The sequence below is a fragment of the Nyctibius grandis genome, chromosome 1 (genome assembly GCF_013368605.1).
Source record: "Nyctibius grandis isolate bNycGra1 chromosome 1, bNycGra1.pri, whole genome shotgun sequence".
Classification (NCBI taxonomy): domain Eukaryota; kingdom Metazoa; phylum Chordata; class Aves; order Nyctibiiformes; family Nyctibiidae; genus Nyctibius; species Nyctibius grandis.
Window position 1 is genome coordinate 62,624,818 of NC_090658.1, and position 14,729 is coordinate 62,639,546.

Sequence of the window (14,729 nt, forward strand, 5' to 3'; positions counted from 1 at the left end):
ATGAACAGAGGTTTTGCCTACAGTTATTGGCACAGAAATTGCCTCTGAGTGGCAGAATCAAGAGTCTTTCAGATAAATGTTAGATCATGGATGGAGTAGTGATGTGTGAGGATGAAAGAGGTTATTTGTTCTTACTTTTTGCTTACTTGCTTTTGTTCTAGAGTTTTTATTTCCATTTGAGTTTATGTTTTTACTCAAAATCCATTCAAATCCCTCAGTCTATATGTTCAGCTTTTACTATATATAATCTGCATTGCTGTTCCTCTGAATAATCAGTCTTGTCTTACCTGAATTTTGGTATGCTTAATTGTAACCTTCACATAATCCGGAAGATCCTGAATGGTTATGTTTCCAATACTGCACGCCACTACAAAACTGGTTAAATTGGCAGGATTTTCTGCATCCTTTGAAAGATTCAGAAAAATATAATAAATGCTTACACAGCACATAACATAAAAGCCAGAGTACACAGTTTCATTTTTGCAGCGTGCCAGAATAAATACATTGTCAGCATTTCTCCACTTTTGATCACGCAATATAAGAACATTATGTTTATAAAATCAAATTATGGGTTTGCCTCATGGAAGTTTCCCTGTTTTCCTTATAGTCATAAACAGATATAGGCACAATTATAGAGAGAGGTTAGAAGGCATAAATTCCCCTTTTAATCATTATATCTGATGCCAACAAAATTATAACTCAAACAATGTAGCAGATAACAACCCATGATATGATTAGCTCATTTCCCTAAACAAGAATGAGCTAGCTTTCTTATCTTATTGTCAATGCTATCCTTTTTAGTAGATGCAAAGTTTTTGGAGAATAACCTGTTTTCTATGTATAGTTGCTAAATCATCCTCCATCTTACAGTGAATGACTAAGTAGTAAGCAAATTCAAAGCAATGTTACATACTGTAGGAGATAATATTTTCTGCAAGGTCTTATTTGACAGGAATTTAAATAGAAGACAGACGGTATCACTGAGCAATGCCATTTCTAGTCTGTAGTGAAAAAGTACCAGATTGAGAATTTTCCAAAAGATAAGTTTTCCTTGGAAACTGATGATTTATTAAAATGGAAGTGCTTTGGAAATACTGTTTTCTTTTGATGAGCTTCCACTGAAACCTGCATAGTTACATGCCTGGCTGGCTTTATGGGAAGCTGGGAAGCTTGGTCACTGCCTGCAGCAGATTTGTAGGTCAAATGAAGTCTATTGCCACTCACTTTCCCTCCAAAAATCTGGGCTGCCAAACTCCTGAAGCCCCCTGATTCCTTCAGGTTAGGGCTTTTGTTAGCCTGACAAGATGTCAGTTATCAGCTCAGCACTGAGCTCATGAGATCCCATCACTCATGAGAGACAGAATAGCTTCAGTTATTAAGTGCACATTATCCTGAGAAGAATATTTCATTTCTTAAGAACCATATCCAAGAATTTTCAAACACAGTGTTTCAGATTATACTGGAGCTTTGTGACATAATTTCCTACAAAACTTAAAAATTGCAGAGGAATGAAAATGCAGTTTTCTAGACAGTTCTTGAGCATTCAGACAGAAGAAAACTTCTTGGCTACCACCTAAATTTCAACATCTGACAAACCCTATGAAAGCCTTTGGACAGACTTCTACAGGTTTCAGTGGATTCTGTCTCTAGCAGATAACAAAAACTAGAAATAAATATCAGATGATCTCTTTAGGGAAGGCAATTTAATATATTCTCACTTGTTCTTAGAAAGGAATAGAAATAATGTGTGCATTAAAGTAAAATACAGATAAATGCTTATTTAGCTATAAGGCTGTGCTCAGCTAAAGTTAGGGGTAAGCTTTTAGCCAATAAAATATACCGAGGTACAAAGTAAAGCAATCCTGAGGCTAGCAGAAATCTGGTCTAGTCTAGACAATCATTACATTTCACATATTTATCATATTTGCACATTATTTTAATGGCCTCTGAACGCATGAGGATGATCCTTCCAATCTAACTTTAGGCACCTAAAAAGATGATGTCTAGAACTGAAGTAGCCATTCTAGGGTTTCTTAACATAGTCAATGAAAGGAAACTGGCACATCCAGGGCATAATCCATCTTACCTGTTCTATACATCTAGGTCAAATATGGGTTGCCTAAAAATAAGTGTCCATTTTAGAGGCTTTAAGGTATCCTGCCCAGTCTCCAGCTGCTACTGCAGATTTCTCATTTCTTAAAGGTTCATCATCACATCTGTTGGCCAGCAGTACCTTTGTACCTTGGGGTGTCTCAAATTGCACTATGCTCCTTTGTGGAACTGACACCTGGGGAACTGCACTGCTTTGAAGGCAACTTATGGACAACAGTTCAGGCACAGGTATGTACACTGAACACACCTGCCTTTGGTGAAATGAATCCCACCCTGAATAGCTTACATCAGTTTCTCATATAGTCTTCTAAGTAATGTAACCATCAGATTTTAATGAATAACAAAATAAAACTTACCAGCATTCTCTCAGTTGCAATCAAAAAAAACCCTCCAGTGCTGTAAAGTATGATGTTGCACTGTTATGTTGAACACTTATAAGAAATACAGCTAATAACACTGGGATTTCAAAAATTGTAATTAGAGTAAATATATTTATGAAATACTTTTATACTAATGGATAAATTTATTGGGTGTAAGATGGCATGTGGATCAACTTATTTTTAGGCTTTATTTTTAGCCTTTATTTATTTATTTTTAAAAGACTCTCTTTTAGACTTACTAAAATGTGAGTTTTACACATTTTAAATTAATTGTGTTGAACATGTCACCCATGAATAGTTTGAAAAACACACAAAAAATGGAATTTTAGTTGCAAATTTAGATGCAAATTTTCCTGTTTTTTCCTTTTCAATGACTTATTAAGTATCCCTTAAAAACACATCCTAGCACCATTAAAGGACACATTCTGACTTTATATGATTTTATGTCAGTACAACAAGCCTACATCTGTATTCTTCTGTGTTTTTTATTAAATATATCCATCCTGTTTTTCTCAAAAGCGAGCTTAAAATGAATATTATTTTAAATAGTTAAAGATACTTTGGGGTGTATTTCAGAAGGCAACTGAGGGTCATGGGTATTTTCTTGCTTAGATTATCTGAAGAATCTGGATACACTGCCAATAAAAATGATAATATAGGGACAATACAATACTACAGAGTTCTGCGGATGCACAAAAGCCAAAGGTCACTTGAAATACCAATGGGAAAACAAACTCAACTCTTCTGAGGCTCAGTCTACAGTTCATTATCAAACAATATTTCCTTCTTAATTAACTCATTTTTTGCAAAATAGGTATGTTTTTGCTTGTTTTCTTCCAAGCTGGAAACTCTTCCTAATTTTTTGGCATCTACCATGCAGGGACTATTTATAATTACCATATGATGGGACCCAAAGGAGAAAAAATCAAAACTACCTGAGTCCCTTTAGTTTTCAGGTACAAGTATTGTTATCCTTACTCCATATTAAAATACAGTGTGCTTATGATAACACATATATGAAAAGAAGAATAGTATGTATAGAAACAAATGTTCTCTGCCTGATGACCATCAGCCCAGTTTCCAACTGAATATAAGTAGTCATAAGACTGCATATGAGTACCAACCAACTTTTAAGGAAAAGAGAAAGAAAGAGTACTTGGCAGTGTTATAGGCCAAATTCCCTTCTGATAGAAAAGAACCTGACTCCACCGAACATCAAGGACCTATATTAATGAATTTTAACAGAAGTTATGCCCTTTAAGAGGCCTCACTACCTTTCTCTGATTATAAGCAGCTGGGATCCAGTTTTCCATAGATTACCCTGAGGAAAATGTTTATCTCACGTGTGACAGGAATTTGCAGTCAAATCACTGACTTGAATTCAACTGGGGCACTTTGGCTATTTTGTCACTCTGAATATAACACTGTAATGCCTACATCTGCTATCATCTTCTCATTCCTATAACTCATGAGATGCTGTGAAATGATTACACTACAGGAAACTTTTAGCAGCTGCCTTTGACTCACCCTATCTGAAATGACTTAAAACGCTTTAGAGTTTACCTGAAAAAGACCATTTTTATTGAAGAAAGTAAATTGAGCCCTGGATATAACTTCAAATTCATCTTGACTTAAATTCTGCAGTAAACTTGGTGGCAGAACAACAGAAGCGAGGGCATTCGTCTGATCCTTGTCAAAATCTATCTGTTAAATAAACAGAACACGTTCAAACAAAAACCAAACCATACATTGTCCACAACTGGGTTCACACCCTTACACAAAGATATCTAAACACTGGACTCACACCAATTAACACTAATATGACCTGTACCTATGTGAGAGTTGATGCAATAAATAAATTTTAAAAAGGCTTAGGAGGTTTTCCCATCCTTCCAGCACAAGATCAACCTTCTACTACAGGAAGGTATTAGACAAAACAAACAAACAAACAAACAAACGCCTCCACTGCTATAGCGATGATTTGGAAATAATGAGATGGCAATAATGGCAGTCATCATAATTTTCAGTAGCCTTCAAGATACTTTTTCTCATACCAAACAATGTTGAGAACCGAAAAATATGCTGAATCCTTCTTTCTTGAGTTGTATTATTTGGCTTGATCTGCACATTTGAATTAATTCTCTTAAGAGCTTTTCTAGTTTCTCTGTTACAGGGAGATTTGAAAATAATGAAAATGATGATTATTGTCACCCCTCTATATTTGTCGTGATATGTAGCATAAAAAAGACACTTTCTGCCATCAATATAAGCTTAATCTATACTGGCAATGTGTCAGACAGCTGAAAGCCCTCTATGGCACAGGGATGTAACAAGTGAGCAGGAAATAAATGAAGATGCAAACCTGCATTTCATGAGCTACCAGGCAGCAATTCTATGACTGCACGCTCTCCCACTATGGCATACTCAAGGTGTGCCACCCTACTCATCAAAGGAAGGGGAGCAAGCCATCTCACAGTGGCTCTATAGTAAAGCATTCAAGAATTTTACTGTGAGATAAGGAAATACACTCCTGACTTCTCCAGAGGCAACTTGGTCATGTATTTATGCCTCTCATGATCAGTTGTATGATCCTAAAAGCACCATCAACTAATAGAAAGTTAAAAGCCATAGGCTACCGATAGATTTATTTAACTTCTAAATTTACACTGATTTACTGTGAATAACAGGCACCCTTGGAAATTAGTAAGAAGTGGTTCATAGATATATCCTGACAGGTTTAAATGCAGTTGAATAAAATGTTTTCAAAGGATAATTCTGCCACATTAAACAGAAAGTGTGTGTATGATAAAGATGTCCCATTAGGTATTGTCTGCAAATGGAGTGGAAGAGGCTTCTATGAAGAAGTATGGATATATTACAGGAACAATTTAATAATATGAATCACCAAAAGTTAACTTAGTCAAAGGTTTGGCAAGAAATATAAAGACACAGGGGACTGAAACAGAATCTTTCCAGATTGCCATGGATACATTTGCTTGATATCTACTTTAAGAAAAAAATATGTAACAAAATCTGGAAACATTCTGACATACAGCTTGAAGAGTTTAATGCTCCCTGATGAGCCTGGGATAGATCATCACATCACTGGTGAAAAACCTGGTGCTTTCACAAGGAATCTCCCTCCAGCAGGATAGCAAGTATCTTTCCTGATAGGCATGGAAAATATAAAGTGACCACAGCTGCTGCAGACTTTTCTAGTAGGAAGGATGCTAAGAATTCTCAATCAGCTGTTGGAAATGCAAAGTCTGAGAACAAACTCATGTTCCAATAGGAACATTATAAATAATTTGACGGAGTTTGGATTTTATGATTATTTAGACAGTGCTGTAATAAATGATTCCAGGGCAAGAAAATTCCTGGATGTCCTCAAGCCACAGATGGTAATTCTTATTATACATGCGAACATCCCAAATCTGACTTCAGAATTTTTCCTTTCCTTTTTCCATAAATACAGGATGAAAACTGCAGGAGAAACATTCCTGAGATAACAATCAAAGAACAATCAGCTACTGAGCTTCATTAATAAGAGTGCTAAACAAAGTAGATTCACAATCATATAAAAAATTTCTAATAAATAGATTCGAAGACATTTTAGCCAAAACGTCTATGAATATAAATTGTGAAACTCATTTACATTAATTCAATTTGTATCTATTTAAACCAGCATTTGAGTTTGATACAAAGTTTATATACACAGCGTGTAAAAGGCCGGTATCCTATTATATTACTAGTACTTCTTATAGCACTGTCTCCATTACTGTTTTCTATTTTTACAGTACATAGTACTTTATAAAATGACCAGACATTTATTATGATTGTTGTCTTGCCAATTTGCAGCGGGAATTAATTTGGTTCCATAAGATGCTATACTTAGTGATTAGTTTTTAATCGTTTTCATAATGCCATGTTTTGTTTGGATTCAGATTTGGTTCTCTGGGCCCAATCAATGGTAGGGGGGTTTTTTTATTATTTTTTCTGTTTAATCTTTTCTGTGTGTTTCTCCAAGTAAGGCTCACCCTATTTGAATGGTTAGACTCCTAGGAAGCTGAGATTACATTATTTCTGTCATAGACTTCTTATATAACTGTGAAAAAAATACACTGCACTACATTTTTGAAAGCATTTAGGTGCCATAAGATGCAGACAGGCACATAGTGAAATTTAAAAGTCTAGGCACCTCATTGCTACTGATTTCAAACAGAACCTTTGGAATATCCCAATAGGTGCTCCTGTGTATCTCAAATGTTATTTCATAGCTTTAGATGTCTGAGCTTTTCTATTTGTGAAGAAAGAAGAAAAAATATTTTTGAGGTGATGACAAATATCTTAACTATAGCAGCCTGGCTAGATACTGTAGCACTGGAGACCATTCTGTATTTTGAGTGATCTGTGTTTCTTTCATTTTTCGTGTCTAGGCTGGTCAAGCTCCACATGAATGTCTTGAACTGCCTTGGACATCCCAAACAGCACAAGCCTATCAACCTACCTGTAGACAACAGGATCAGCCTTAGGTGTCTGTTAGCAGTAGGTGTTTAAACCATAATGGAAGGTTGAAGACATATTGTATCTGCAGAAATCTACATGTAGATACCTACATTTAGGTGTCTTATTCTAAAGCTGAAATGCATCAATCCAGTTGTTAGCTAGTGTACAATGGTTAGTACAGCATACTGTTAAAGATTATTTTCCCTTTTCATTAGTAAAAAAAAAAAAAAACAAACTAAAAAGGATAAAGTCTGGTCCGGATTTGTAAGCAAATTACTTTTCATCCGTATGGAACATGTAAATTTATCTGGGTTTCCTGACACTCGAGGAAATGCTACATTAATCTGGATGATTGCAGGAAAAAGGAAATAGAAAGTAGGGGGACAATTGGGAGTTGTAAGCGGTTTTATAGGAACCACGGTAACATACTTGGAACAACAGGCACATTTTCATGTTCAAATACCCACTGCTTGTTCCGTACCTGGAAATCAGACGCATTATTCTGCGGACTGACACTGAAAGAACCACCTTTGAATGAAGTTGAGTTTATAAAAGACACTCCAAGTGCGAGGTTTCGTGTGGAAATACTCATGGATGGGCCAGTGAACTGGATCTTTAAAGCCAAGGCATCAATAGTTTTTAGAGCTCTAAAAACAGGAATAAAATTATTCCAAAAACTGAATACAGAAAAAAAATATTATGCTCTGTATCCTCTCCATGTTTAAGATTATCCTCTTATTATTGACTATGTTTCTATCACCCATCTGTGTAATTCACAAGGAGACCGTCAGGCTGTAAATTCACGCATCTCTGCTGAAAAGAAAAGCTTTTGAGTGACAGAAACTATTTGATACATGTCACTAGTCCTGAAATAATTTCCAACAATATTTAGAGCTATGCTGTGTCAATGTATCAGGAGACTTCTTTTCATCTAAATACTTTATCTTTGTCATGCACGTTAATTTTAGTACAAGAAGAAATATTGTATATCTAATTTGGAAAATTCTTTTTGATGGAAATAGAACTAGTTTGATTTTTTGTACTGTAATTATTTGTCTATATATGGAAGGGTGAATCCTTCCAACCTTGCAGGTTGCTCTCAAAAGCTTATCTCAAATGCAGAAATACTTACTCTGAAGATGATGCTGCCAATACACTGTCTGAACTGGTCAGAATATTGGAAAAAATTGTCACCACAGTAGAACCCAGAGATTCATCAATTTCTTCATCGTTCACAATTTTTTTGAGCTTCTGCACAACATCATTTACTTTGGCTGAGGTTAGCTGCTGCCCTTCACCAGTGAGATTCAGAAGCTGATTGGCTATATCAGCTGCATTTTCTGTAAGTGTACATGTAAAATGAAGTAGAAAGATAAAATAGTGCATATCAGTCCTGAAGTAATTCAGAAATACAACTTCTTATCTTCATTGTTGAAGCTAGAGCATGTTCTGTGGTACTTGTAATGAACATAGGATTTTATCATTTTATCAAATTTATAATTTTATGAAAAAGTGTATAGAACCTGCTGATTATTATACACTGTCCTCATTGGCTGTGCCTTTCTTTTCCTTAATTTGATTTGAGTTTTTGTACATCAGAACTATTATTGAAAGGGCTGATTGAAACAAAAAAAGGAGAAGTAAGAAAATAAAAAGCATATTTTCTCTCTTTTTTCCTCCTTATGCTATCCTTTTTTTTCACTGGGAAAAAGTTTCACTCTTGAAGTGAAACAAATGCGTCCAAAGCCACTATTACTGACAAAATACTCACACTTTTAAGCTTTGGGGAGAAAGTCTGACCTCATTGTAAAGGTTTCAGTTCCTTCAGGGGACTGTACTCTTACTCAGAGGGTTGGCAAGCACAACACAAAAGAAAATTTTGTGAGAAGAATCTTCCTGGTAAGGAAAGTTTGATAGTGTGTCCAATGGAAGAACGTTTTGTAAATTACATGTTAAACTGTAAGTTTGATGCCACTTGGATAGAAAACTAATGTAAACACTAACATTTTACAATACCAAAATATTTGAGATTTATTGGAATTCGCAAAAAAAGATTTTGAAAGATTAGACTTCTTTAGTCTGCAACTGGCTGTGTTTTTTTAATGTTGTGTTTTATAATATAGCTTTTGCTATGTTTACTGTAGAATGTTCATTTTACATGAAATGATGTTTTCATATAGCCTGACTGCAAGTACTCAATCAACTAAGTCAGGTAGCCAGGCTCCCTAGGACCCCTCTATCAGTGGAGAAAGAAAAGAGGCTTCTCTAAGAAAGCAATTCAGAACAGGAGCTTACTGTAGGTGCTTTGAATGACTTCTGGGAGCATCATTCTCTTCACTAGCTCTGTCACTAAAAAAAGGGGCCATAAAATTGTTGTTTATTTATTTTATTACTCCTTTAAGGCCAGAATGACATAAAGGAGTATTTTGCAAACAGAGAATAAAGCTGAAATGTCTGATCGTAAGCCCAGGAAAGAGAGTGGGAGGTCTTTCCACTGGCACCTACAGGCGTTGGAAACATTTAAAAATTTGTCTGAACCTGAATATCAAATTGAAGCAAGCTAACACCTGCCTCTATTCTTGCTTAAATTACCTGAAGAGTTTGACTTATTTCATTTAATTGGTATCCAAGAGCTTTTCAAGGGTGGGCTGAATTCAGCTTGGTGCATTTCCCCAGAGTTCAAATATTTCCTTTGCTCTGATTTTTTAGAAAGATTTTTAAACAACTTTTAGATATTCTTCCTTTAATGTAACTTCCTTATGGTAAGCAGTAACCAAAGTCTACAAAAACTATTCCTTTAGCCAAAGACCAATATCAATATACCCACCAGTGCAGTTTCTAAGATCAGGCTGGCCCCCAGTATGATGTATAATTCTGCAGACCCAAATAGCTAAAGAGGAAAAATGACAAAGTTCATGTGAAATACAATAGCAAAATTATGTAAATGTTCCATAATTCTTTTGTAGGTGTCACAGTGGTCCACTCTTCTCAATTCACAATTTTTCCTAGCAACATGGACCCTAGTGAAATGACATAGGTATGCTTGACTGTGGAAATATGTGATCAATTAAGTGAGAGTGCTGAGTGAAACCGTAGTTCTTTTGGACAAATTCCCAGCGGATTCCTACACTGATTTGATAAAACTGTATCAGTGGAAATTCTGGCCTTGTATTTCAGGAAAGATCCAAACGTTGACATAAACTATTGTGTCCCTATTATGGCCTAATGAGATGCCTGGTTTCTATAATTTCCCTTTGATGTAAACGGCTCTGATCAAGTCAATAGCAAGCTGTAATACCTCTCAGAAGAACATGCACAGGAGCTATGCAGAGATATAAACTTACGCCACCCATAAAAACTAGGGCAGGTCACCATCAGATCCAGGGTCCAAGGTGAGGGGCCGACATAAATTTTTTTTTTCAAAATGCTTTTTTAAAAAGCCTTACCATAGCAAAATACTCAGATATGGCTCCAAAATTAAACACAATTTTTCTTTAGTTTCTTGAAGACAATCATGTTATCATCACATGGCAAAGGCAGGATGGAGAATGGGAAAAAGTTATCCTTTCACTCAGCACACGATAGAATAAAATTATTCCTCATTTGATCACTTTTATTGTAACAGTACACTAGCAGGTAACATTCTACTGTGGGATGCACAAGACTAGAAGTGACCATTAGAAGAGCTTCCTCTTCTCTCAAAACACATCCCACCTGTTCTCCATACTGGCAAAAACTAGTGGAGGCAGAGGCAAGGAAAGCATAGCACAGTGCAGAACACAGTAACTTCTTTTATGAGGAGTGCTGCACATGGGCAATCAATGGTATTGTGTAGACCACAAATGAACAATAAAGATAAGCAATACGGGGGCAGCAAAGGCCAGAAGCCTTAATTTTTAATGATTCTGAGGCTCCGACATGAAAACAATTTGACTTCTGCACTACTCACTCTACAACAAAAGTTGGTCAACAAGAATCCGGCAGTTCTTGTACAAGATTAAGAGTCTGAGGAAGTGAGTTAGTTAAATATAATGCTGGTTTCTTTCCTGTTTGGCACAAAACCTCAAAGCTAATTCATATCCATGTTGCCATACTGTTTTCAAAAAGTAAAGGATCTGGTCTTCTCAGAACATGTTCCAGATGCAATGTGGGTGGATAAGACTACTGCATTGCATTTTATGCTGATCATCTTAAATACTGAAGAAATTAATTAATATTTCATCATCATAGCCATGTTCAAGGCACTCAAAGGAGGTCAAAGCCATATTGTTTTGGTAAATATCAAAGGAAGTAATAACATTCCCCTTTTACAAATGGGAAATAGAGATACAGTGTCTAAATCTGTTGTAGATGTTCACAGAGAAAGCCTATATTAGGGAAAATTTATCCTGAATCTTAAAAACACAAGTTCAAGTCTTTAAGCGTAAGATTATCCCACCTTCAATTACGACTAACTACTGGCAAAATGCTTGTTTAACAGGATTGCTTTTACTTTCCCTTAATGAGATGAGAGGTTCTGGATTAAACCACTTTGAACATGTATTAATTGTGGGCCTCAATATGCCCTACAGAAGTGGTAGATGAGCTTTTTTTTTCTTACCAATGAAGTACATCTCTTACTGCACACACATAATCTCTCACGGTATAGAAACAATTTTCCTGAAATACAATACCAGCCAAAGGCAAACATTATGGAGGATGCAGTTTAACTATAGAACCAGAAAGTCGCATTTGAAGCTTTCAGCTTCTCAGATATTTGAACACCTACCAGGTTCTTGATGCAGTCTGAACTGAACTCCCATGGCAAAACGTGAAGTTGGTCACAGTTGGTCTGGTATCTGGCCAAAAATAGTTTGGAGGGTTTTCTTCAGCTAAACATTTTTCTATAAAAATAAAAATATATCAGTGTTAATGGTAAATTTCTTCATATAATCATCTTCCATTTCTTGTCCTCAGCTCATCACCCAGTCTACAGCACAAAGCTGTCTTCAAATGAAATGCTTGGTTGTTATCTATAGAGTAGCAGCAATGGAGGGGTGCACAAGAGGGGACAACATACACTGCTGCTGCTCTAGGGAAAGGATTGAATGTACTTGCTGCATCCACTTGCACTCCACCAGCCCTCACCTCCTCCCTCCCAAGAGAAAGGCAATCTCTGACTGGAAGAAGTTGAATGGGAAAAGATGAGAGCTAAAAGGAGATTGATTAAGGGCAGCAGCTGGTGGGAGCACAAACAACAGGGTTGAGGAGTGGGCATGAGGGGCCTTGGAGGTCCAAAATGTCTCATTATAGCTCTGGCTGTAAATCATACTTCCTTATCCTCAAACTACCAGGGGAGCTGTCACGAATTGTCCCAGCCTCTTTGAACCAGACAGCATAACACTGACTAAAGCAATCTGGACAACTGTGTTCGTGCTGAAAGAGATATCTTGAGCACAGCTCTCTGAGATTAGTAGAACAATGAGGGTTAAAGGGACAATTTAAAATTGAAACAGTCATACCGTTTGAAAATGTGTGATTATTTTAACACAGAAGATGCTTATTTATGGACATGCAAACAAAATCTGTTGTGTAACAAAGCCAAGAACTACTTACCCACTGGATCAACATCCACAGTATGAAGCTTATATCCTCCTTCCATGGTCCCATTATTATTTATGAGCTTCTGTCGGATGTCTTCCTCTTCTAAATTGATGTTGTTGGTAGAATTATAAACCAGAAGAGCCAAAACCCCAAAACTGCAAGGAAAATTATCCGAGTGTTTGAGTCAGAATAGCAGAGGCCAAATGTGTGGAAATAAAAATATCTGACAAACTCTGGTTTTCTGAGTATGGAATAGTGTCACCAAGACAATGTTGCTCATTATCTATAAATTATTATTTTTGTATATATAGGGCCGTGACAAGAAAGTACGGTTGGGAAATTTCATTCTCTAGTTACCATTAAAGAAGCATCTCATCAAAAGAGCTAAGAATGTTTTCAGATGATTTAGATTATTTTAAAAGATATTAAAAGATGAAAGCATAAAGTTGTGAGTTCTAAATGGGCCCAAATTAAATTAAAAAATCTGGTTGCTGATGGCTTAGGAACTTAAGAGCCGATTCATCCCGCCTTACAAAACTTATCAAGACGGGACAAGTCATCTTCCAGAGGGTATGCCTCTCCACTGACTACAGAGGAAGACTAGAAGATTAATGAAGAACAGATGCCTAACATTTAGATGTCTGAATTTTGATGGAGTGAAAAACAGTCTGACACACTTCTGAAACTTTTAGTCCTAATTAGGAAAGTCTAGTTGCTCAGATGAGTAATTCAAGTTCCAGCAGTAATAGCTGTTTTGTGCTGTAGCCCACTGCTACTTTCTTGGGCATAAGAAGTAGTTCAAAGTGCCCAAGTCTCTTTCCTGTGAGAGAAATAAAACAGTCCCTACCCTTGCCCAAAAACATAGCTTTTCTGGAAGGGAAATAATGAACAGAAAAGCAGTTCTAGCAGGACACAGGAAAGAAGCCTAGAGTAGAAGGCTCAAAAATTTCCTCTTGGGACATAGAGAACACATATTGGAGAAGAGAGTATGTTAGTACCCAAGAGCATTGCTTGGCTCTGGCTAGTAGGAGATGACGCCACTGAAGCATGGAACATTGCATCTCCATGGGAGCCAAAATGTGGAAAAAAGGAAAAAGCAAGCCTGCTTTGGGCTCTCTTCATCTTAGCTTTGCCCTTGGATACCCGTCAGCCTGAATAAAGACAGACCTTCGTAGTGTGTGAGCAGTTCCTGGCAGCCTGTGAAGTGGCAGCACTGCCAGCACACATGCAGTGAGCAGGGCACACACCAAACCGAGCTGCTTTTCCTGGTGGCCCCCAGTGCAAGAAAGCAGCAGTAAGCCAAAGGGTCTTTCTGTCTACTTGAAGAAGAGTAGGAGAAAAATCTGTAGTGGCGCTGTATGGGAGAGGGCTCGTAGGGTTTTCAGGTACCCCTTCCTAGTCAGACCAGGGCTTCATTTCCAAAAATCTTCCAGAAAGACACCCCCAAGATGACAGCTCGGTGTTGGACTTTCCAGAGGTGCCTAGTCTGGTACAGTATAACACTACAGCTTAGTGTACAGATGTTTCTCTTAGATGGCAGATTTAATCCTCTTTCTGTCTGAAATAATTCTGAAAACTCCAACCAATAATTCTGAAGTATTCTCATTAGTGAATTTGCATTAAAAGAGCTGGCATTAGAAAACAATCTCTCAGTCTAGGAAAAGAATAAAAAAAAGAAAAGCAAAGTCCAAACCTCATAAAGAAATTATGAATGTGAACTAAATACTCCAGACATTTCACTGTTGCAGATATAAAGAAATAAGTAAAGCACTATACATGGTCTCTGGTTGGTGGGGTTTTTATTGTGTTTTTTTTTTTGTTGTTGTTGTGGAATACCAGTATGCTTTTCTTTTTTCGTGTCATATCTGCTGTTTTACTGGTAACATGTTGCTGGAGAAGAAAATAAAAATGTGCCTACCTGCTGGCTTGGCTTGTTTTTTCCCCAATGGATGTATTTTAGCAGAGAAATTCCATCTATCCCTGGCCAGGTCGCTCCTGCCCTGCTCCCACAGATACTGAGTTCCCCCTAACATTCCTTTGGTCTTTGTGGAGTGTTTAACATATGGCAACAGCCTCAGTAGGGTGGATGTGCATTAGCAGGCTTTTGCTGTGTACCTCGGATATATTACAAAGCACAAGTTTATTATG

The 14,729-nt window shown here is 36.8% G+C and overlaps 1 protein-coding gene across 1 annotated transcript in view; it reads right to left on the reverse strand.

Moving 5' to 3' along the window:
* ADGRG6 (adhesion G protein-coupled receptor G6) overlaps window positions 1–14,729 on the reverse strand; it is a 115,705-nt gene that overhangs the window by 22,293 nt on the left and 78,683 nt on the right. Inside the window, 8 exon segments of the mRNA XM_068404566.1 lie at window positions 288–404; window positions 4,056–4,196; window positions 7,480–7,645; window positions 8,131–8,338; window positions 9,826–9,853; window positions 9,855–9,888; window positions 11,767–11,881; window positions 12,594–12,736. Of these exon segments, the coding sequence (XP_068260667.1) occupies window positions 288–404; window positions 4,056–4,196; window positions 7,480–7,645; window positions 8,131–8,338; window positions 9,826–9,853; window positions 9,855–9,888; window positions 11,767–11,881; window positions 12,594–12,736 (952 nt within the window).